Source organism: Pelobates fuscus, chromosome 3, assembly GCF_036172605.1.
Source record: "Pelobates fuscus isolate aPelFus1 chromosome 3, aPelFus1.pri, whole genome shotgun sequence".
Classification (NCBI taxonomy): domain Eukaryota; kingdom Metazoa; phylum Chordata; class Amphibia; order Anura; family Pelobatidae; genus Pelobates; species Pelobates fuscus.
In genome coordinates this window covers 169,228,682-169,253,424 of record NC_086319.1, presented here as the reverse complement: position 1 = coordinate 169,253,424, position 24,743 = coordinate 169,228,682, and the positions used below count along the sequence as shown (strand labels likewise).

At 42.2% G+C, this 24,743-nt stretch overlaps 1 protein-coding gene across 4 annotated transcripts in view; it reads right to left on the bottom strand.

The window, feature by feature from the left end:
- CACNA2D4 (calcium voltage-gated channel auxiliary subunit alpha2delta 4) overlaps window positions 1–24,525 on the bottom strand; it is a 325,067-nt gene extending 300,542 nt beyond the window's left edge. For all 4 annotated transcript variants that reach the window (XM_063447669.1, XM_063447671.1, XM_063447670.1 and 1 more), the window contains exon 1: window positions 24,136–24,525. In XM_063447669.1, the coding sequence (XP_063303739.1) occupies window positions 24,136–24,218 (83 nt within the window). In that variant the 5' untranslated portion in view covers window positions 24,219–24,525. The remainder of the gene's footprint in view (window positions 1–24,135) is intronic.
- Window positions 24,526–24,743: the final 218 nt, after the last annotated feature.

The following is a 24,743-nucleotide window of genomic DNA, read 5'->3' as shown; positions in this document are numbered from 1 at the left end:
TATAATGTGACTAAATCCCCTTGATTTTCATATATAGTGCTTAGTTATTTCTCCTCTTGTTTTGCCTATCTTATCTTGTCTTGTTTTAGTTTGTATACCCAGTCCATTTACAGTCCTGTCCAGTCATGCCCATGTTATGTTCATGTTTCCCTCATGTCTTGTGTACATGTTCTGGGTTTAGCTTCCTATCCTTCTCCGGTTCTGGGTTCTCCTAGTTTTGTCTTGTTTCCATGTTTGGTGTCTATCTCTAGTCTTGCCTTGTTTCTAGGACCGGATACATTCTTGCTGCAAAGCCTCCCTATTCAGCTCTGGGAGGTCTGCTTAATTCTAGTTCCTGGGATCCGCATAAGCTGATTCAGGGTCCTGGTATGTGGCCGCACAAACGCTGGTGCTCAACGCCAGGGGGAGTGCGGTTACCCTGCACCAGACCCTGCTAATCCACCTCCACACTGTGACTCCTACTCTGATCATCAGGCATACTGGGTCCCGGTCCTTGCACCGCCGCCCGGACAGTGTCTGGGTCCCGGGCACCGGACCGCCACCCGTGACAGCAAGAAGGTTTGCTGTGTCTGTCAGCGTAGTGTCCAGAGCATGGAGGCGCTACCAGGAGACAGGCCAGTACATCAGGAGACATGGAGGAGGACGTAGGAGGGCAACAACCCAGCAGCAGGACTGCTACCTTCGCCTTTGTGCAAGGAGGAACAGGAGGAGCACTGCCAGAAACCTGCAAAATGACTTCCAGCAGGCCACAAATGTGCATGTGTCTGCTCAAACGGTCAGAAACAGACTCCATGAGGGTGGTATGAGGGCCAGACGTCCACAGGTGGGGGTTGTGCTTACAGCCCAACACCATGCAGGACATTTGGCATTTGCCAGAGAACAGCAAGATTGGCAAATTCACCACTGGCGCCCTGTGCTCTTCACAGATGAAAGCAGGTTCACACTGAGCACATGTGACAGACTTGACAGAGTAGGGAGATGCCGTGGAGAACGTTCTGCTGCCTGCAACATCCTCCAGCATGACCGGTTTGGCAGTGGGTCAGTAATGGTGTGGGGTGGCATTTCTTTGGGGAGCCGCACAGCCCTCCATGTGCTCGCCAGAGGTAGTCTGACTGCCATTATTTACCGAGATGAGATCCTCAGACCCCTTGTGAGTCCATATGCTGGTGCGGTTGGCCCTGGGTTCCTCCTAATGCAAGACAATGCTAGACCTCATGTGACTGGAGTCAGCAGTTCCTGCAAGACGAAGGCATTGATGCAATGGACTGGCCCGCCCGTTCCCCAGACCTGAATCCAACTGAGCACATCTGGGACATCTCGCTCCATCCACCAAAGTCATGTTGCACCACAGACTGTCCATTGTTGGCAGATGCTTTAGTCCATGTCTGGGAGGAGATCCCTCAGGAGACCATCTGCCACCTCATCAGGAGCATGCACAGGCGTTGTAGGGAGGTCATACAGGCACGTGGAGGCCACACACACTACTTTGACTTGTTTTAAGGACATTACATCAAAGTTGGATCAGCCTGTAGTGTGTTTTTCCACTTTAATTTTGAGTGTGACTCCAAATCCAGACCTCCATGGGTTGAAAAATTTGATTTCCATTTTTTTTTTATTTTTGTGTGATTTTGTTGTCAGCACATTCAACTATGTAAAGAACAAAGTATTTCAGAAGAATATTTAATTCATTCAGATTTAGGATGTGTTATGTCATTTAACCCCTTAAGGACCAAACTTCTGGAATAAAAGGGAATCATGACATGTCACACACGTCATGTGTCCTTAAGGGGTTAAGTATGTGCATGTCATTTAACAAAACGTGTTTAGGTGGCACAGAGTGAAATTTTTAAAAATGCATTTCCACCCTGGGTTTCATCAAAACTAGGTACAAAACTAGGTACAGCTCTGCTCCAACCTCCATGACCAAGTCTGCTTTTAGATTTGGTCATGTAGCAAGCAATCTGTATTTACTGCATTTTAATTATTTATAAAATATTTTACCAGGAAGGATACTTTGAGATTTTTCTCGGTTTTAATTATGTTTCAGCTTGAAACACTGCCTATGCAAAGAAACCTGTGCTTTTCTGCCGATGTTTGGTTGCATCCAGGGCTGGCGCAAATATCCGAATCCCCTGCCTCGGACTTGGGACTCACCTGTCTCCCTGCAGCCAGCACACAGCAGCTAGCAGCCAGGGAAGTTAGCCAGCTCCTTCTGATGACACCATCAGAAGGAGCTGGCTGCTGTGTGCTGGAGCTCCAGCTCCTGTCCCACCTGACCACCAGAGTTAAGGTTTCCCCTTCCCTAGCCTAAGGTAAGCCTCAGAGAGGGAGGGGGAAACACTTTAGTTTATTTTTATTATATATAAAACATGTTCAAGCAGCCCCTACCCTTGATAAAGGAAGCCAGTTGGTGCCGAAACGTTGGGGGGTTTGGTGACTCGTGTTTCTGTCTGAGGCTTGTAAGGATTTTTGTGGTAATTTATTACTATTATTTTATTGTACCTGCCTTTACTTCTGTACTTTGTTTATATTCATTTTTTCTTATATGTTTACATTCTGGTACTTTTTTGTACACAATAAAATTTAAATATTTTTTTGAGATTGTTATGGTGTGCATTCTATATTCTATATACAAGCAGCCCCTATCTCACACAACTTTTCCTGTCTGAACAGTAAATTACATTAATCATATTTTTATAAGCGGGTGAATATGTGACACCCCCTTCTATAGCCCCTAACTCCCCTCCAACTACTGCCTCTACCCCCCCATGTGTAGCCCTTATCCCCCCACTACAGACCACAACTGTGTCTGTATGGCTATGTGTGTGTCTGTATGACTATATGTCTATGTTTGTATGACACTGTACGTGTATGTGAAGATTGTGAAGAATGACTCTGGGTCTGTATGACTGTTTATTTGATTGTAAGCCTGCATATCTGTGTGCCTGAATAATTATGTGTGTGGTTGTGTGTGTTGCTATATATCTGTCTATATGGCATGGGAGAAAAGAGACACACAAAGGGGCTGGGGGAAGAAAGTCACACAAAGGGGCTGGGGAAGTAAGAGACACACAAGGTGGTGTAAGACACTAAAGGGGGGATAAAATAGACTGAAGGGGTAAAAAATTCAAAAGGCGGGTTACAAGAAACACAGGTGAAGACGCAATTTATTTTGGGGCGGGGTGGCGGCAAAATGCATTGTTGCCTGTGAAGCCAAAAATACTTGCCTAGGTTGTATTCCATAGCACACATGGCTTCGGCATGACAAGGAGTAGCCTATAGGACTGTGCTCTTGCAGTTTGCGCACACAGAATATTTACCCCTGCTTCCCAGCCACCCTGTCTCCCTACATTGCAGTGTAAAGCCCAACCCGCCTTATCCACTTCCCCACCCTATGTACAGCCCTCCCTACTTCCCCTCCTTGGCGAATTGGAAGGTAGAGAGCTTAACACCATTCACACCACGCATTGGATTCTGAAGACTTTTACGGTGGCGCACAAGTTCCAACAATTCTTCTGCATGAGAAGCATATGACTAGACCTCAGCGAGGAACCAGTGACAAGGAAGACGGGGAAACGATTGAGAAGAACCCGGATTCAAGGTAAGTTTTTACTTTATTTTTTTAAAGATTTTTAGATAAAATGGTGACCAAGTGACAATGGTCTAATATGGCATAATTTAAAAAAAAAAAAAAAAAAAAATGAAAAGTTGAGTTGAGTAACCCTTTCAAAAAAACCACTTTCGACTTGAGGATTGTGCTGCACATTGTGTTTATTTTTGGGTTCGATGAACAGAGAGACAGAACTTACAACTACACATTAGTTAGCATAGAATGAGTAAGATTATAGATGAAAAACCCAGAGACTGTTAAAAACAGAATTTGCAAGAATTTAAACGGGTTTCACTGCTACCCTGTGTCCTGACATGAATGCAAGACATGTCAAGTATCAGCATTAACAAATGTGTTTTAGTCATTGCTATTAAAATCTCATCAAAACTCTAATCCCCTCATCCAGTCCAGACTGGAAAACCAGGGGAGAGTAATACAAACAAAAAAAACTAAAATGAAATATAATTTATCAAGGATTAAACATCTGCAACCTATTCTCTATTTTAAAAGGCACACAATTACGTAAATACTATTTTTGCGGCACAATATGGCGTAAAGAGACAGATATAATAATACAAAGATTTCCATCACAATCCAGTGCCAGTATTCAATCAATTATGTTTTCTGAACCTCTGAACTCAGAACTGGGGAAAAAAAATGACTACTCGAAGCACCATGACCACTAAGTGATTCAAAGTGGTCATGGTGCCTTGGAGTCTGTATGTGCAGCATTTATCTATGACACTCTGCACATACATTGTTTACCCCTCTGTTGCTGGAAAACAATAAATGAGACAGACTTGGGATCAGTTATAGACAACAGCTGGATCAATAATGTGCATTGTCAGGTAGTGCTTGATAAAGCCTGTAAGGTATTGTCATAAATAAAAGGGATATTATCCACGGTATAAATACAGGACTAATGAACAATGGGCAATTTCAGGTAGTAGATATTAAAACCAGTAAGGTATTGTCATACATAAAAATGCTAGTAATTTACTGCATAAATATATAACCTTGATCTTTAAAAATCAAATTGTGTAAAATGTTGATGCTTTAAAAAGTGTCTAACTACTAATAAAGCTAATTTGACTCCACAAAGATTGGCAAAAGCTTACAACACAATCTCCCTATTATGCAGGGGGGCAATGAGCACCCGGGCACTTTGCTGTCTATGTAGTTGTGCTGCCAAAAAACATGTGGGAAATTGTGTGTGTGTGTGTGTGTGTGTGTGTGTGTATGTATATATATAGCCCTGCTGTGATGCTGGGGGACAGAATATGTCACCCAGGCCCTGCATCACTAAACAACGCAGGAGGGAGAAGAGCTGCAAGGTTACAGCAGCCACACTGGACCACATGGAAAGGATCCACTTCAGCTCTCCCAGAGGTAGGAAGGTTGGGTGGACTTAAATAAAACATTTTTTTTTTTTTTTAAATAACAATTCATGAGTATATGAGATAATGTGTGTGTGTGAGTGTGTATCAGTGTATAAGTATCAGTGTGTATGTGACTGTCAGCGAGTGTGTATGTTTCTGTCAGTGTGTGTCTGTCAGTGAGTGTGTCTGTTTAGGTGACTGGCCTCCTCCGATCACATGGAAAAGGTGTTTTTAATCAAATTTTTCCCATGCTGTGCCATTTTGCCATGGCTGGCCATGCATCCATGGCTGACATAATCAATGTTGATGGTCTCAGTCAATCCAATGCTTTCACAAAGGAAAGCACTGGGAGGATATTGTACATGTGCCAATCAGCATTTCTTCACGGAGATGCACTGAATCAAAGCATCTCTATGGGAAACATTCTGCGCCTCCATGCAGAGCATGGAGACACTAATCATAAGTGCTGCACACTGGACTTGGAATCACCTTGAATGGCTGTCTGAGTGACTATCACTTGAGGTTTTACTAGGCAGCAATGTAAATTCTCTGAAAGGCATTGTTTACATTGAAAAGGCTGCAGGGAAAGAATATGGACACCAGAACCACTACATTAACCTATAGTGGTTCTGGTGACTATAGTGTCCCTTTAAGGATTGTATTTTTGTTGTTGAAAATTCAGCTTTATTATAAAAAAACAACCCTGACTCCTTACTTTTTTAGCTAGTTCTGTGATTCCAAGCAAATTTGTCAAGCCAAGATAGATAGATAGATAGAGAGATAGATAGCAGTTTTGTCCTCAGGAGGGTTGAGAAAGGGAAAGGGGTTCTGTGAAATTCATAGAATTGGGATAAATGTTTTTGGAATGGGATCTGAATAACCAGGGAGAGGTATGTAAATGGATGGCATGGCTGCGAATGTTAAAAAAGGGTCTGAATAACATACCTTCCAGATGTCCCTATTTAGGGCCCAAATCCCCCTCTCTCTTTTCTATCATACTGTCGAAGTGTATAACAGAGCTATAATACTCACAGTAATTTATCTTTAAAGGATCACTTTAGGGTCAAGAACGCAAACATGTATTCCTGACCCTGTAGTGTTAAAACCACCATCTAGCACCCCTGGACCCCTCATGCCTCCACAAATATAGCAAAATCTTACTATATTCAAGCCTGAAGCTGTAACTCTGCATGCTGTCTGCCTCAGAAAAACAAGCAGTCTGCTGACATCATCAGAAGTAGTAGCCTGATCACAGTGCTTCCCCATAGGATTGGCTGAGACTGACAAAGAGGCAGATCTGGGGCAGATCCAGCACAATTCAAACACAGCCTTGGCCAATCAGCATCTCCTCATAGAGATGAATTGAATCAATTAATCTCTATGAGGAAAGTTCAGTGTATGCATGCAGAGGGAGGAGATACTGAATGTTTGGATGCATTTTAGGCAGCCATGACCCAGGAAGAATATATAACAGCCATCTCAGGAGTGGACAGTGAAGTTATCAGTAGGCTGTAATGTAAACACTGCATTTTCTCTGAAAAGACAGTGTTTACAGCAAAAAGCCTGAAGATAATGATTCTACTCACTAGAACAAATTCAATAAGCTGTAGTTGTTCTGGTGACTATGTTGTCCCTATAAACTACAATAAATCAGTCTATGTAAATAAGATACATTGTTCTTACTATAAATTACATTGTAGTTGCATAGATTATTATTTGTAAGTCATCTACAATGTCTCAGAACAACCCCGCCCTTGGCCACACCCCACTCATACCTCTAAATTTAAAACATACCTCTTTGTCCATCTGAAATGTTGTTGAGTTATGGAATAGCCTTATGGGAGCCAACATAGTATGTAAAAGGTGCTAGGATGGAATGTAGACAGGACTAAGAAAGATCATGAAAGAGGGTAGGGATAGACAAGAATGGCAGGGAGGAGAATGCAGTTTGTAGTGAAATATTTTTAGCTGCAAATGAGCAAAATAAATGTCTCCAAAATAAATGAAATTTTTTACATTTATTTTTTATTCTACCCATCTCATAATTTGCAAGCTAGTTTGAGCAGGGTCTTGTTTACCTTATGTCTCTGTTAACATTCTGTATCTCGATTACTTGTCTAATATCCTGATTCTATCATTGTAAAGCACTGCAGAATATATTGGCCCTATGTAAATATTAATAATATCAATTCCAGCTAACCTCTACATACTTAGATTTCTGTTTAAAAAATGTGGGGCGGGGCCGGACCGCCGGACTGCACGGACGCAAAATGGAGTAGCTCCTGCAAAAGCCTCTGATTTTAGCCTCAAAACAGCTTTCAGCCTACCTGACACCTGGCTGCTGAACCCCGAGGTGAGAGGCCACCCTGGTCCTGAGGAGAGGCTTGCCCGAGAGGTTTTAGTCCCTTGGAGGGGCGATCCAAGTCTCACGATGCGGACCGCTCGGGCGGTGAGCGGGGTGGACGGCCGCTGCCCAGCTATCCTGCCCACCAGCGGTAAGGCAGACACCCGGGGCTAGGCGGGTCCGGCCCCGTTTCCCCCCCCTCTGGGCCGGCGGGGGTGATCCCGGTCCCCACCCCGAGACCCATCGGACCACCATAACACTGACACTCGGAGAGGTGTCAGAAAAGGCCCAGTGCACATGCCGCTTCTAAAATGGCGGAGACCTCGTGGCAGGCGACCCTGACGACAGCGGGGAGCACCCACCTCTCCGGGGGGCCCATGAACAGCCTAATGACCCGGACAGAGCAGGAACCGGCAGCAAAGAAAAACGAGCCCAAGAGCGGACCTAGGGAAGAATTAGCACGATATGACAACTTACCTACCACACCGCGCTGCACACAGTGAGGGAGCAGAAACACACAGCCTGACCACTAATGGTAACCATGATTCCTGGAACCTTACCCAGTCTGAGACAAGCGTCGGACCGTTCCACACATAGAGGGACTGTGCACAATGCAGTGTCTGCCGAGCTTCACGCACCAACAGTCATGCTACCCAAAGGCTGGTCTCCCGACAGGCAAACACCGATCCTCGCCTGGCTGACATGGGACTCGCCTACGGGGGGGGGAAGCTTAACAGGCTAAACATAAATGCTAGGGCTGTTTCTTGGAGCTGCATATGTTTTCTCGCCTGGAGGACACAGGACTCACATGGGGTGGTAATTTTTAGCTTTGAAGCACAATCTCCATAGTTGACGTTGCATTTATATTTTATGTTCCTCTTATTCCCAAGAGTTAAAAGCTTGTTTATTTTCTGATTTTCAATATGCAACTTACATATTATACTAAGAGCAAACGAATACTCAAATATGTCACTTGAATGTCCAGCCTTAAATGCTCATGACACACTACTGTTGTCGCATAGCCTGTGATTTTCATGTCACAAATAGAGATCATATAAATCTACTGGGGCAACCTAAATCTTAACCTATTTAAAAATTAAGGCTGTTGGTTTATACATGTGTAACCTCACCTGAAAGTGCAAAACTATATATACTTTCTCATGTATAGGAGAGAATAGAAACCTGCTATAATCAACTATGTGACTCTAGCAACATAGCAAACCCAGCAGCGTTAAGCATTACCTGTACTCACTTGTTTCATGCACTTTCATGTTCACTCTGATGTTTAAGCTCTCATAAATTAGAGATCTAAAGCAAGGTTAACAGATGTTGCTGCCTCTGAGAATAACTAACCCTAAGCATGACAATGTTGGCAATATCAGAACCTCTAGTTAAAACGTATCTTCTATTCTGCATTACCTTTTCGGACCTAGCCTGTTATTATTATTATTATTATTTAAAAATGTGCTGTCAATCGCATGCCATGTCAAACCCAATGTTCATAATCAACTTGCCAATGCTGTTGTGGCATCGCAAGAAAAATGTTATCCGTATTTACATGCACAAGAAAAATAAAGAATTTAAAAAAAAAAAAAAAAAAAAATGTATGGCTTTCAAATAGAGATGTCCCGAATACTTCGCAGGCGAATAGTTCCTGGCGAACATAGCTTGTTCGCGTTCGCCACGGATGGCGAACATATGCGATGTTCGGTCCGCCCGTCATCATTGAGTAAACTTTGACCCTGTACCTCACAGTCAGCAGACACATTCCAGCCAATCAGCAGCAGACCCTCCCTCCCAGACCCTCCCATTTCCTGGACAGCATCCATTTTAGATTCATTCAGAAGCTGCATTCTTTTTTTTTTTTTCTTTTTTTTTAGACAGAAGTGTGTTATATTTGAGCATGCTAGGCTGAACGTGCGTATATCATGGCTAGTTGCACTGAGGGTATGAGTATATAGCAGTACATTGTTGTGAAAGAAGGCTGTCATGTTTAGGGTGTAGCTTGCACGTTATCAATTGTGTATTTATATCAGCAGCTCCACCACTAGTTATAAATCAAGTGTGAGTCGCCCCATGAGATGAGACTAGTGAATAACATAATAAATGAACGGTTAAGGTAAAGGCATGTAAGGAACTACGACAATAAAATCTTTAGGAGGTGAAATAATGACATGTTTAAACGCTTGCTACTTTACGATTAGTTAATGTGCAGAGAGCAGTTCATGTGATCAAAGGCATGGTGTGGAGGATCGGCTATAGTGGGACATGCTTGGCAGGCTGCTGTTTACTGCTTGTGCTCATCCGATCCCTTCTGGGCGCCAGGTGCAGACCCTGGGAGTCCCTGATACCTGGAACAACAAAGGCAAGTCTCTGGCTGAGTGCCGGGTTCGCGGCTTGAGGTGGTGGAAGCTTGTTTTGTCGGGTGGTCGGATCTGTCCCGGTGGTGCTTCACGTCCGGTGTGGGATTGTGGTGGCTTAAGGTGGAGGCAAGTGCTTGACGTGGGGCAGGCTCTGCATTTCTGTTTGTGCCTCCGGACTCGTCTTCGACACCTTTTGCGTTGGTGGATTTTAATGGGGACTGCTTCACTTAGCTGTGGTGGAGCTTGTTGGGGCTGTGGTGGAGCTTGTTGGGGCTTCCTGCTTGTTATTTGCTTCCAAAATTGATTAAAGAGTCTGTCCAGCTTAGACTCAATATCCTGCCATGCTTTGCTGGTACCAGGAGGACACGCGGCTGCCGCCATATTGGGAGAGTCGCAGATGAGTATGTCAGCCTGGGCAGCTGTGCTCTGTGCGTCCATTAGCTCCAGACAGCCTCTCAGGGGTGGACCGGGATAACCCCCACCGGTCCGAGGGGGGGGGGTAACGGAGCTCCTGCCGTGAAGTAGCTGATCCTGGGCATCCCAGGATCGGGAGATCGGCCGCCTCTCCCGCCCGGTGAGCACCAGGCCACACTTGCCACGCGGAGGTAAGTAAGACTCTGTCGAGTTGCTGACCGCTATTAAGCATGTAGGGTCGGTCAGGTAGGATCAACATTGCTGGGTCATCCCCTTCTGGGGTGAAATTCGTTTGTTGATAGGCCCCGCCCCCCGGAAGCTGCATTCTTAGTGAGAGGAGGGACAGTGTAGCTGCTGCTGATTTAATAGGGAAATCGATAGCTAGGCTAGTGTATTCAGTGTCCACTACAGTCCTGAAGGACTCATCTGATCTCTGCTGTAATGACAGCACCCCAAAAAGCCCTTTTTAGGGCTAGAACATCAGTCTGCTTTTTTTTTTTCTGTGTAATCTAATTGCAGTTGCCTGCCTGCCAGCGTGTGTGTCAGGCTCACAGCGTATACTGTGCCCACTTGCCCAGTGCCACAATTACCATAGTGAGGGTGTTTTAGCCACACCTCTCGACCGTCATGCATACATGATCTGGTTTCACAATAGCTTGCATTTAAAAAAACAAAAACTTTTTTGACTGTAATATAATAGCAGTCAGTTTCCTTCACACGTGTGCGTTTCAGGGCCTGCCAGGGCACAGTGTCACACGAGTGCAACTCATATCTGGTGTAACACTACTGTACATTTAAAAAAAAAATACAATTTTGACTGTAATAGATTGAATAGCAGTTAGTTGTCTGCAAGCGTGTGTGTCAGGCCTACAGCGTCTACTCTGCCAACTTCTGCCAGTGCACAGTGCCACGCATATCTGTTGTCACAGTAGCTTGCACGCATAGTACCACTAATCGAAAAAATAAAGACAGGCAGAGGCAGGCCACCCCGCAGGGGCCGTCGTGGTCGTGGTGCTGTGATTCCCTTTGGCCCTAGAATAATGCCCAGTGTTCAGAGGCCACGTACCCTGAACTCGAAAAGTTCTGAGGACATAGTTGACTGGCTAACACAGGACACCCAATCTTCTACAGCTGCCGCTCGGAACCTTGACGCACCATCCTCCTCCAGCTTAGCTTCGGGCACCTCTCAAGTTACCACTCGCCCGCCTGCCGCCACCACCAACACTAGCACCACAGCCGCTTCACTTGATCTGTCAGAGGAGTTATTTACACATCAGTTGGAAGAAATGAGTGATGCGCAACCATTATTACCAGAGGATGTAGATAACAGGGATATGTCTCAGTCAGGCAGCATTACACACATGGACGTACGGTGTGATCATGATGATGTTGTACCCGCTGCTGCTTCCTTTGCCGAGTTGTCAGATACAAGTGAAGCGGTTGATGATGACGATGCGTCCGTGGATGTCACGTGGGTGCCCGCTAGAAGAGAAGAAGAACAGGGGGAAAGTTCAGATGGGGAGACAGAGAGGAGGAGGAGACAAGTTGGAAGCAGGGGGAGGTCGTCGCAAGGATCTAGTGGCACAGTCAGACAGCATGCATCAGCACCCGGGGTCAGCCAGACAGCACGCCAATCAACGCATGCTGTTGCCACCTCCAGAATGCCGTCATTGCAGAGCTCAGCAGTGTGGCATTTTTTTGGTGTGTCTGCCTCTGACAACAGTTTGCGGTGTGTTAAACGGGGAGTTTGGTCTGTCACTGTGAAGCGGGCGTAACCCTTACACTACCTGATCGATACAACATCATACCTGATGTTTTAAAGCACGTTATTCCAAACAATTTAGGAATGTTAGGTGATTTATGCCCTTTATGGATTAAAACCAGACTCTGCATCAACTATGTAATTTTCCATGGGAGTTTTGCCATGGATCCCCCTCCAGCATGCCACAGTCCAGGGGTTAGTCCCTTTGAAACAACTTTTCCATCACTATTGTGGCCAGAAAGAGTCCCTGTGGGTTTTAAAATTTGCCTGCACATTTAAGTCTATGGCGGTTCGCCCGTTCGCGAGCATTTGCGGAAATTCGCGGTCACCGTTTGCGAACGGAAAATTTTATGTTCGCAACATCTCTACTTTCATACACAATTCACACTTCACAAATCCAGGCTTCAGATACGTCTTGTCAGCTACAAGTCACCTATTTACATTATTATTTGGAGATAAAATACTGAAATTTGTCATAATTTCATTTAATTTGAACTTAAAGGATACAATGCATGGAAACTCAATCAACAGGATGATTTAGGCTTTGTGAAAAGAAAACGGAGACTTCTAATCTCATATTAATTATCTAGTTTGGTCCTAAGCCTTTCAGACGTTTGATGGCTAAATCTGACCACATGACCACCTACACTTTCAGCTGAAGATTATGACAAAGGTTAAAACCCTGCCCTGAACAATGGTATCTAATCGTCTTAAAATAACCAATGCAGTCTTTACAGTTGTAAATAACAGGTCTCCCTGCTCCAGAATGGAACAAGGAACACTCTAGGCACAATAACCACTTTAATCAAAAGAAGTGGCTATGGTGCCTGGAGTTGCTGCTTGCTACCCTAGTACGGCATGAAGTTTAGCATAGCATAAATGGCAGATAATTTAGCAATGAGACTGCAGGGGCATTAAAACTGCTTCATTTAGCTAAAGTTGTTTTTGGTGCTTAGAGTATGCCTCAAAGGGATTGTCAGGGCACCATAGCAACTTCATCCCAAATGCTTCCTTACCTGTAAGGGTTAAACAGTACATGAACAGTTAACCCTGAAGTTGGCCTACCTTTCCTCCCTGTCCCCATCGACATCCAGTTTCTGAAATTCAGCCAGGGGAAGCACAGACTGCCATTAGTCAGGGGCGCTACTAACTGGCTTAGAGCAGTTAGCTCATTCTCTAAACCAGGGGTAGTCAATCTTTTTCTACCTACCGCCCACTAATGCATCTTTCTTGATGGAAAACATTTCCTTATCGGACACCAGTTTTCGCGCAAGTGCAGAATATTTTTTAGAAAGGAGGGAGTTTTTAATTTTTTTTTAAAAATGTACATACATTTATCTTTTTATTTCTACTTTATGCATGTTTATAATGTTTATAATTTTATAAAGTTTAATGAGAAAACAATAAAGTAAATTGAAATTACATTTAATTAGTGATTAATGAGATCCTTGAGGCTGATGCTAAATCTAAGACTAAATATTTGATATCTGGTTCGATTTTCGTAAGTAACAAACGAAGGTCTCATCTTTCGGTGATATTCAGATGATTTCTCTGTTTGCTCATAATATGATTTCTCATCCGTGCATCAGCTCCCCTCCTCTCCCTCCTCAATCCCCCCTCGCCCCCCTATTATTTGCTTTTTTTTTTACCTTCCTTATAGCAATGCCCAGCAGGAAGGCTGAGCTAGGTAGCCCACTTATTATAATTATTAGCCAACAACAATTCTCTCCTTTTCCTTTTTATATTTGTTATTTTCCTTCTTTCTCCTTTTTACAAGTACTCTGCTCCTTCTTTCTCCTATTCTACAAATACTCTGCTCATTCTTTCTCCTATTCTACAAGTACTCTGTTCTTTCTTTACAAGTACTCTGCTCATTCTCTTTTTTCCTAAGTACTCCGTTCCTTCTTTCTCCTTTTTTACGAGTACTCTGCTCCTTCTTTCTCCTATTCTACAAGTACTCTGCTCCTTCTTTCTCCTATTCTACAAGTACTCTGCTCCTTCTTTCTATTTTTTTACGAGTACTCTGCTCCTTCTTTCTCCTATTCTACAAGTACTCTGCTCCTTCTTTCTCCTATTCTACAAGTACTCTGCTCCTTCTTTCTCCTATTCTACAAGTACTCTGCTCCTTCTTTCTCCTTTTTTACAAGTACTCTGCTCCTTCTTTCTAATTTTTTTTAGAACTACTCTGCTCCTTTCTCCTTTTTTACAAGTACTCTGCTCCTTCTTTACAAGTATTCTGCTCCTTCTTTACAAGTATTCTGCTCCTTCTTTACAAGTATTCTGCTCCTTCTTTCTCCTATTTTCCAAGTACTCCACTCACTGCTATCGTGTATCCCCCTACCTCCATCCCTTCCTCTACCCGCGTGTAATGGAACCGCTGGCACCCCGACCGGGTACCTTCCGTTGATGGATGCTCCTAGTGCTTTCCGAGGACTCCAACCACTCCGCCAGACACCATAACGAACCGCCGCAGCTTGGTTGGGGTCTCGCCGTCTCCACCCACTCTGGACCCAAGACCAGGGTCCATCTTCCAGTAGGTCAACCTCTCCGAATTCCAGAGAGCAGGAACAGGAACAAGCTCTTAACAGAGCTTAGTGATTATACCCTGGGGAGTATAGTGATTATAGCAATCCCAAGAGTGTAGTTCTCCAATCCTCCAAACATGAGCCGGAACTTCATGAAGGTACAAGATGATCTGACTCCAATGAGTGTTTATTACTCATTATATACAAGTTTTCAGGCTAGAGGCACACCCCCTGGAGCTGGTGGTAAACTGTGACAAAAGGGACACAAACCAATGGGAACACTAATTAACATAATAACACTCCCACATACACAATGAAATCCCTCCTCTCCATCCTGGAGATAATTGGCTTAAGGCACTGCAGTAAACTCAATTATCTCCAGGTACAGAAAATATCTACATTTTACACTAACAGCAAAAATACGTAAAAGTACTTAAAAATACACAGAACCCCCACATTTAACCTATCCCCAGATAACTCGGATCGGAGCGCCCAATATAGGTGAACAGCGCTCAGATCCCACGAACAGAGTAAATTTGCCATGAGGTAAAGCATAGCAAGGGCTGTTGAGAGACCAAGGAGGGACAAAAGCAGTCAGTTCCAACTGGTCTGGCAGTGTGTCTGGGACAACGCCCTGCTGGAGAACAATACACAGGAAACGGGGGAGGGGAAGAGACACACCTTCCCATGGATTCAAATGGGCAGAAACAGTCTTTAGAAGCCAATAAGACCCAAATGGTCTTTTAAAATGGCAATACATCCCAGGGCCATAGTCATGAGGGAGGAGGCTGGCAATCAGGCCCCTCCAACAGCCGGAGGCAAAGGGCAGCTTGTCACCTAACAATCCAGTGACAAAAGGCATTTCGTCACACCGCGTGTTACACTCATTCACGAGCGCACGCGTTCATACATGCATACACGCACGCGATATGGGCGCACATGCGCGTTCAGGCACACATGCTCGCATATACATGCACTCGCATCTGCAACCTCGCACTTCCTGCTTACCACTGAGTGCGCAAGAGATGAATAGAGTGTTCATCTCTCTGGATGGAGGGAGGATTCTGCTACCGCCCACCTGGTATCCTAAAACGCCCACTGGTGGGCGGTAGGGACCAGGTTGACGACCCAAGCTCTAAACCAATTAGTAGTTTCACATACATAAAAAGAGCGACTGTTTGGCTTAGGGATTCAGTTGACCGCTCTAAGCCAATCAGTAGCACCCCTGACTAGCGGCAGTCCGTGCTTCTTCTACCTGAATCTGGGTGGTAGATTAACCCAGTGCTTGCAGCCTATCTAATCTTCAACTTTACCCATGCAGCATCTGAGGGTCCAGGCTTTGGGAACCAAAACGGTTTAGCACAACATGCAGATACATTTATTGTCCTCAGTAGAGATTTGGGAGTTTATTTGCTAAAGATATAAATAACTGCAGACTGTAATAATCCTACCACATCACCAAATAGTCAAAATATTTTGGTTATTTTGCCTTTTCACAAAGCACATTTCAGTTTTAGATTTCAAGCAGAAGGATCAGATTCCCATCGTTAATGTGGACTTGTCAATCATAAATGTAAAGATGACAAGGTCAGTGTCAGTAAATTATATAAATACATGACATTTGGATCCAGTACTACAGGATTCAAGCAAACGTGGGCTTGCACAATTCATTTTAGCAGTTTAATATTACTACAGCATTTCTCTATATCACAGCCAATATCAAGACGAAAGACAGAATAGGAATAAAAAGCAATCCTGTTAAACCGGCCCTACATGGCATGACAGCACCATACCTTGGAAAGAAAAAAACAAACAGAAAATAAGCAGAGAAACCCATCTAATTGATTTATCATGTTGAAAAAGTGAGGACTGATACACAATAAACCATACTTAACGCCTGCTGCAGTCTTAAATAACTCCTACCCACCCTAAAAAAAACAAAAAAAACACCAGGCCTTACCCACTTATATATGTTTTTTGCTTTTAAGGTGCCCTGGGCCTCACAAATCCTTTCCAGAAACCTTACTTAATCAGACCCATCTCTGCAAATACAGAATGATCACATGGCAGAAACTGTGAAATTTTGGCAGTGATTTTGAAAATATGACTGATCATGCAAAAAAAAAAATATTTTATATATAGCGATCATATGAAGCCATTTAAAGGTTAATTTCCCACATATGTGGATTTTTAAATTACAATTAGTGTCTGTGTATAAATAGTTTTACCGATATTATCGGCTGATATTCGGTATTTTCGGCAATATCGGTATCGGCCAATAAAGATGCCGATATTGCCGATAATACATACCAGGACCACAGGGCTCATTGCAAGCCCAGCGGTCCTGGGGGGGCCGGCACCAAGCTGTGACGTACCTCCCAGCAGCTCCCTTCAGCTCCCATGTCAAAACTCGCGAGTCCCGTGGCCGCAGACCGCGAGATTTACACAGGGGAGCTGGAGGGAGATGTCGGAAAGGTAAGTAACAGTTTGCTGCCGGCCCCCAATGCTCAGTACATGCTACTGGACTACCAGGGAATGCTATGTAACAAGCAGGGAGGGGGGACTAAAAAAAATATATAATAAAACATTATTAAAATTAAAATAAAAAATGCCTCCCCTCCCACCCATTTTACACAAATTACACCCCTTCATAAACACACACACACACTCTCTGTATTATATACACACACTATTATTATTATTATTATTGCCATTTATATAGCGCCAACAGATTGCGTAGCGCTTTACAATATTATGAGAGGGGATTTAACACAAACACACACACACACACACACACACTCTTCATTCACTATATACACACACTACACAAACACACACACACACACTACACACACTCTGCATTATATACACCCACTACACAAACACACTACACACTGCATTAAATACACACTACACAAACTGCATTCACTATATACACACACTACACAAACACACACACACTGCATTCATTATATACACATACTATACAAACACACACACTCTGCAATCATTATATACACACATTACACAAACACTGCATTCACTATATACACACACACTACACAAACACGCTGCATTCACTTTACGCACACTGCATTCACTATACACACACTACGCACACTGCATTCACTATACACACACACTACATTCACTTTACGCACACTACGCACACACTGCATTCACTTTACACACACTACACAAACACTCACTGCATTTACTATACACACTACACAAACACACACAGCGCCCCTGTCTAAACACACTGCATCCACTACATGTGGCATGTATATTTTGTGCATTTACCTTTAGAAATAGTTTATTTTTTCAAAATGGTAAATGTACAGAATATCGGCAAGTTATCGGCTATCGGCCTGAAAGTTCACAGATTATCGGTATCGGCTCTAAAAAAAAACAATATCGGTCGATCCCTAAGGCTCGATACTGCCATGGGAAGCAGAAAAGAACCGTCAAAGACCTGTGTAACAAGGTAATGGAACTTTATAAAGATGAAAAAGGATATAAAAAGATATTTAAAGCCTTGAAAATGCCTGTCAGTACTGTTTAATCACTTATTAAAAAGTGGAAATCTTGATTCCAAGCCAAGGTCAGGTAGACCAAGAAAGATTTCAGCCACAGCTGCCAGGAGAGTTGTTCGGGATACAACGAAAAACCCACAGGTAACCTCAGGAGAAATATAGGCTGCTCTGGAAAAAGACGGTATGGTTGTTTCAAGGAGCACAATACAACGATACTTGAACAAAAATTAGCTGCATGGTCGAGTTGCCAGAAAGAAGCCTTTACTGCACCAATGCCACAAAAAAGCCCAGTTACAATATGCCCGACAACACCTTGACACGTCTCACAGCTTCTGGCACACTTAATTTGGAGTGACAAGACCAAAATAGAGCTTTATGGTCACAACCATAAGCGCTATGTTTGGAGAGGGGTCAAGAAGGCCTATAGTGAAAAGAATACCACCCCTACTGTGAAGCATGGTGGTGGCTCACTGATGTTTTGGGGTGTGAGCTCTAAATGCACAGGGAATCTTGTAAAAATTGATGGCAGGATGAATGCAGCATGTTATCAGAAAACACTGGCAGACAATTTACATTCTTCTGCTCAAAGGCTGTGCATGGGACGCCTTTGGACTTTCCAGCATGACAATGATTCTAAGCACAAAACCAAGCTGACCCTCCAGTGTTTACAGCAGAAAAAGGTGAAGGTTCTAGAGTGGCATTCACAGTCTCCTGACCTTAATATCATCGAGCCACTCTGGGGAGATCTCAAACATGCTGTTCATGCAAGACGGCTAAAGACTTGGCAAAATGTCTGCAGGTCGTGCAAAGACGAATGGGCAGCTATACCACCTGCAAGAATTAGGGGCTTCATAGACAACTATTACAAAAGACTGTACGCTGTCATTAATGTTAATGGGGGCAATACACAGCATTAAGAACTAAGGGTTTGCAGACTTTTAAACAGGGGTCATTTAATTTTTTTTCTTTGTTGCCATGTTTTGTTTTATGATTGTGCCATTCTGTTAAACCTTACAGTTGAATATGAACCCCATAGGAAATAAAAGAAATGTGTTTTGCCTGCTCACTCATGTTTTCTTTAAAAATGGTACATACATTGCAAATTCTCAAAGGGTATGCAAACTTATGAGCACAACTGTATATCTAAAAAGTAGACCAAAAATCTAGAAATCTGATTTTCAAGGATAATACACCTGAACCTTGGTTTGTGGGATATTATGGAGATACCTTACCATGTGGGTATGTTGTCCATTAGTCAATTCCAGAATTAAGTATAAACCTTTTTTATTTTCATATATTTTTCTGTATAAAATCTAGTCCATAAAGCCTCACTCACACTCATTTATACTCTACTTATGATTACCTGCCTTTAGAAGAACAAATTTCTCTACCAGAAGCTACTAGTCACTGATATAATGCCTGTAAATTTGCGGAAAACATCAGCACATCGATTGCTTTCAAACTGTACAGGAAACTATCACTGGGTGATAGCATTTTACAGTCAGGGAGGGGTAAATTGACTCTACCATTTCACTAACATGCAGAAGACACAGGCAACACTGCCATATCCTGATGGTGTAAGTTTATTTAAGGGAAAACCATCCCACAAAACATTGCAGTCCAAAGATTGACAGAGATTGCTATGGCAGTTTAAAATGCCCTTATTTTAGAAATACGTGATATAACTGTATTTGCATTATGCAGGCATTATTTTTACACTCTGTTGCCATTGTCAGTAAGTTGCACAGCTACTAATGTTGTCATGGTCCCTACTAATACCTACAGGCAAGATTTTTGATAATTATTGATATATTTGTCACATCTAGTGTATGTGAGAAAACAGCATTTCTGCTTTTATACTAGCATTCCAGACCCCGTATGATATATTGCAAGATATTTAGGACACTGTCTAAAGTTTTGCATTTCCCAAATATTTTTATAAAGGTGAACAAATAAAGATTGCAGATTTATTTATTTTTTTAAATTCACCTATTTTCAATATCAAAAATTCACTTTAATTCGCATCAATTCGCATTTTTGTGAATAACCCTGACTACGCGTAACATTATTGAGGCCTGACTAAGCAAAGAGGAGTCAGCAGGTAGACCCCATTTAGGTTCCTACAGCTGCACAGTATGTAGGGGCAGCCACATGGAAGTAATTCTTGTAGACTAATGTGACTCTGATATAAGCATCGATGGCAATTCAGCTACATTGGTTTATGCTTTAAACACGCTATTGAAGGTTAATTTTTTTTATATTGTTCAACAACTGATTCATTTTAATAAAAATTTATACCCTTTTCAAATTTAACTCAATTCCCTTTCAGATTCTGGCCTCAAAGTCCGCACTATACAAGTGCATGCCAGAATGACATTTGTATAGTTGTAAAGTTGATAGCCCCTGAGTTTTTATGTAATGATTTGATCGGTACCTACAATACCAATATTAGAGAACTGGTCTTGATTTTTGCGTCCCCGATATCTGACTGAGTGCCAGATTCCATAGTTAGCAGTGCCTCCCTCCCCCAAGTCTCTCTGTGTGTTCCCAAAGCCTCCTCTCTCTGTCACACACCTCCCAGCCTCCCCATGCACAGAGCTGAAGATTCGCAGGCTGTAGGCAGTAAACAGCCGGTTCTGTTCCCTGAGCTGCCAAATGATGTTTTTACTCAGATACATATATATAAAAAAATCTGCAAAACAAGTTAAGGCTTCATGAAATATCATATTAGGAAGAGAGCCACCAACTCGTTGCTAATCACCTGCAAATAAAGAGGAGTGCAGATACTATTTAAGGGAGGATGGAGGGAAATTCTTAACCCCCAAACTGAATCTCAATTAACAACTCACATTCAGGTATCTATTGTACCCTACCTTAAAACTATACAAAATAGTATGCATACTATTTCAGGAGGTCTATTCTTTCCATCACAGAACCTCTGATTAGTTACCATTCCAAGTTACCCTTGACTCATATTTAACCCATTTAATATTTAAATGCCATCAAATTAACCCCTTCCCAGCTATACCACAGATCACTTACATTAGTTGCTGTAGTCCAATTAACACTGAAATAAATCTTGCATATTTAACTCCTTGAATGTCTGAAATCTGAGCAACACGTTCTTAGCTGTGGGTTTTAAGAACATTTGGAACTTATACGGTTAATTAAAGTATGGAATTACATGTCTAATTTCATCAATGTTCTTCTTAGGTTAACATAGATAGTACAAATGACACATTGTAAATTGCATGAAATAGATTTGCTACAGAACAAGTCAACACACAGTTCGCCAGCTTTTGTTGAACTACAATTCCCATTTATTCAGTCTGTTCTTTGGCACAAGCTAGCTGAGGACACGAGCATTATAGAGGAAATTCCATTGGATAATGGTCAGTGGTCAGTAGGTGGATTAGCAGTTAGGGCATTTGTGCTGAGGTACCTGAGGACGTAAATGTAGGCCAGAGGAAGCAGAGGTGAAAAATATTAGCAGTAGGTAGAAAAGCTGACAAAGTAAAACAGGGTAGATGGTGGCAAATAATTTCGCTCCATATTGGAGGAATAAAAACAATACATAGTATAAATAACGGATTATTCCAGGAATCTACATATAAATAAATGGTGAATCAACTAGAGTTAGATATTAGGGTAATGGTGGAGATAGACTACTCAACACATATAGAAGATTATTGTCCAAGATTAGCTATTTGGAAACATGTATAATTAGAGTGTCCCAGGGTACATATCAAGCTATTGGTCAAGGAGATATTAGTTATTTTGATAATCCAATTTTCTAAACGTATATGAATGTATTATGTAAAATATAAAGAGTACTGGGTGTGAACTGGCACCCTATTGGCTAACTATTAGGAATGTGAATATGATATAATGTGGATATAGTGGTATGTTGTAGATATTTAGCTACGTATTTAATTAGATTGTTCAGGGGTAGTTATGACTTCAATGGCAACATTCTGATAGTGTTAATGCAGCTAAGCAAGATTGGCAGCGCAGGCAAAAATTACAAATAAAACTGTTCTGAGATGGATATGGCAGTATTGGGGCTCTAAGAGGCAGGTTAAAAAAAAAGTGGTGGTGGGCCATTTAGATAGGTGCAGTAGAGATTTATAGCAGATATACATTTTATGGGCTAGAAAAATGAGAACTGTGACCTTTACTTGGGTAATAGGAAAGATGGCTTGTGGCATATCTAGGAGTGCTGGGGTAGATAAGAAAAAATCCTGGGGCAGTTTATTACATTAGTATACATGGCTAGTGGTTCACAGCGTAGTTAAGAGAGGTGCTGAAGTACATAGAACAGCAGAGGGTCAGATAGATGGGTCCAGAATATGATATATTATATCATATGGGTATATAAGATATATTACAGAGGGTCAGATAGAAGGGTACATTAGATATATTACAAAGGGTCAGATAGCTGGGTATATTAGATATATTACAGAGTGTCGGATAGATGGGTATATTAGATATATTACAGAGGGTCGGATAGATGGGTATATTAGATATATTACAAAGGGTCAGATAGCTGGGTATATTAGATATATTACAGAGGGTCAAATATATGGGTATATTAGATATATTACAGAGGGTCAGATAGATGGGTATATTAGATATATTACAGAGGGTCGGATAGATGGGTATATAAGATATATTACAGAGGGACAGATAGATGGGTAAATTAGATATATTACAGAGGGACAGATAGATGGGTATATTCGATATATTACAGAGGGTCGGATAGATGGGTATATTAGATATGTTACAGAGGGTCAGATAGATGGGTAAATTAGATATATTACAGAGGGACAGATAGATGGGTATATTAGATATATTACAGAGGGTCAGATAGATGGGTATATTCGATATATTACAGAGGGTCAGATAGATGGGTATATTAGATATATTACAGAGGGTCGGTTAGATGGGTATATTAATGGATATATTACAGAGGGTCAGATAGATGGGTAAATTAGATATATTACAGAGGGTGGGATAGATGGGTATATTAGATATATTACAGAGGGACAGATAGATGGGTATATTCGATATATTACAGAGGGTCGGATAGATGGGTATATTAGATATGTTACAGAGGGTCAGATAGATGGGTAAATTAGATATATTACAGAGGGACAGATAGATGGGTATATCAGATATATTACAGAGGGACAGATAGATGGGTATATTCGATATATTACAGAGGGTCAGATAGATGGGTATATTAGATATATTACAGAGGGTCAGTTAGATGGGTATATTAGTGGATATATTACAGAGGGTCAGATAGATGGGTAAATTAGATATATTACAGAGGGTGGGATAGATGGGTATATTAGATATATTACAGAGGGTCAGATAGATGGGTATATTAGTGGATTTATTACAGAGGGTCAGAAAGATGGGTAAATTAGATATACTACAGAGGGTCAGATAGATGGGTAAATTAAATATATTACAGAGGGTGGGATAGATGGGTATATTAGATATATTACAGAGGGTCAGATAGATGGGTATATTAGTGGATTTATTACAGAGGGTCAGAAAGATGGGTAAATTAGATATACTACAGAGGGTCAGATAGATGGGTAAATTAGATATATTACAGAGGGTCAGATAGATTGGTATATTAGTAGACATGTTACAGAGTGTCAATTAAATGTGTAGATTAGATATATTACAGAGGGTCAGATGGATTGGTATATTAGTAGATATATTACAGAGGCTCAGGTAGATTGGTATATTAGATATATTACAGAGGGTCAGGTAGATTGGTATATTAGTAGATATATTACAGAGGGTCAGATAGATTGGTAGATTAGTAGATATATTACAGAGGGTCAGATAGATTGGTATATTAGTAGATATATTACAGAGGGTCAGGTAGATTGGTATATTAGTAGATATATTACAGAGGGTCAGATAGATTGGTAGATTAGTAGATATATTACAGAGGGTCAGATAGATTGGTATATTAGTAGATATATTACAGAGGGTCAGATAGATTGGTATATTAGTAGATATATTACAGAGGGTCGGGTAGATTGGTATATTAAATATATTACAGAGGGTCAGATAGATGGGTATATTAGTGGATATATTATAGAAGGTCAGACAGACAGGTATAGAAGTAGAGAGGACAGTAGGTCAGACAGATAAGTGTAAAAGTGATAAAATATCTCACGTGTCCATGGGGATCCTCCTTTGGGCTCTCATCCCCTCACATCCAGCGTGGAGAATCCACAGCAACACCCAGCTCACCCACATGGTGCCCCGGGACTTCAGGCCATGGGGGGGGGCAACAAGGGAGACACCCTGTGACTTTCCCCTGCCCTCTCCTGGCTCCCTCTCTCCACTAATCCTATATCTCCCCCTATCCCTGATTGCTTCCTATATTGTAACACTTTGTATCCCCCAGCCCACCCCTGCAGGTTCAGAATCTCACCTCTCACTCCCTCCTACCCCCTCAGCACTCACTTCTCCTCCCCCCCGCTCCCATCTGTCTCCTCTTCCTCCTGTTTGTCTGTTTCCCACTTCACTCTCTCTGTTACTAGTTTGTCTGATGTCTGCTCACACAGATCCCCCTCTCTGATCACAGATTATCTGCAGGATCCTATCCAGGGGATTACAGGCATCTCTGCGACCAATCACAAAGCAGATCCCGCCTGGCTATTAACCCATGGGCTGCTGGAGGCTATCAGGACAAGCACACCATGAGACTAGTATTACTATTATAGGTTTGATTTAACAGAGCATGTAAGTGAGTATTCAGGGAGGGAATACATCGTTGGC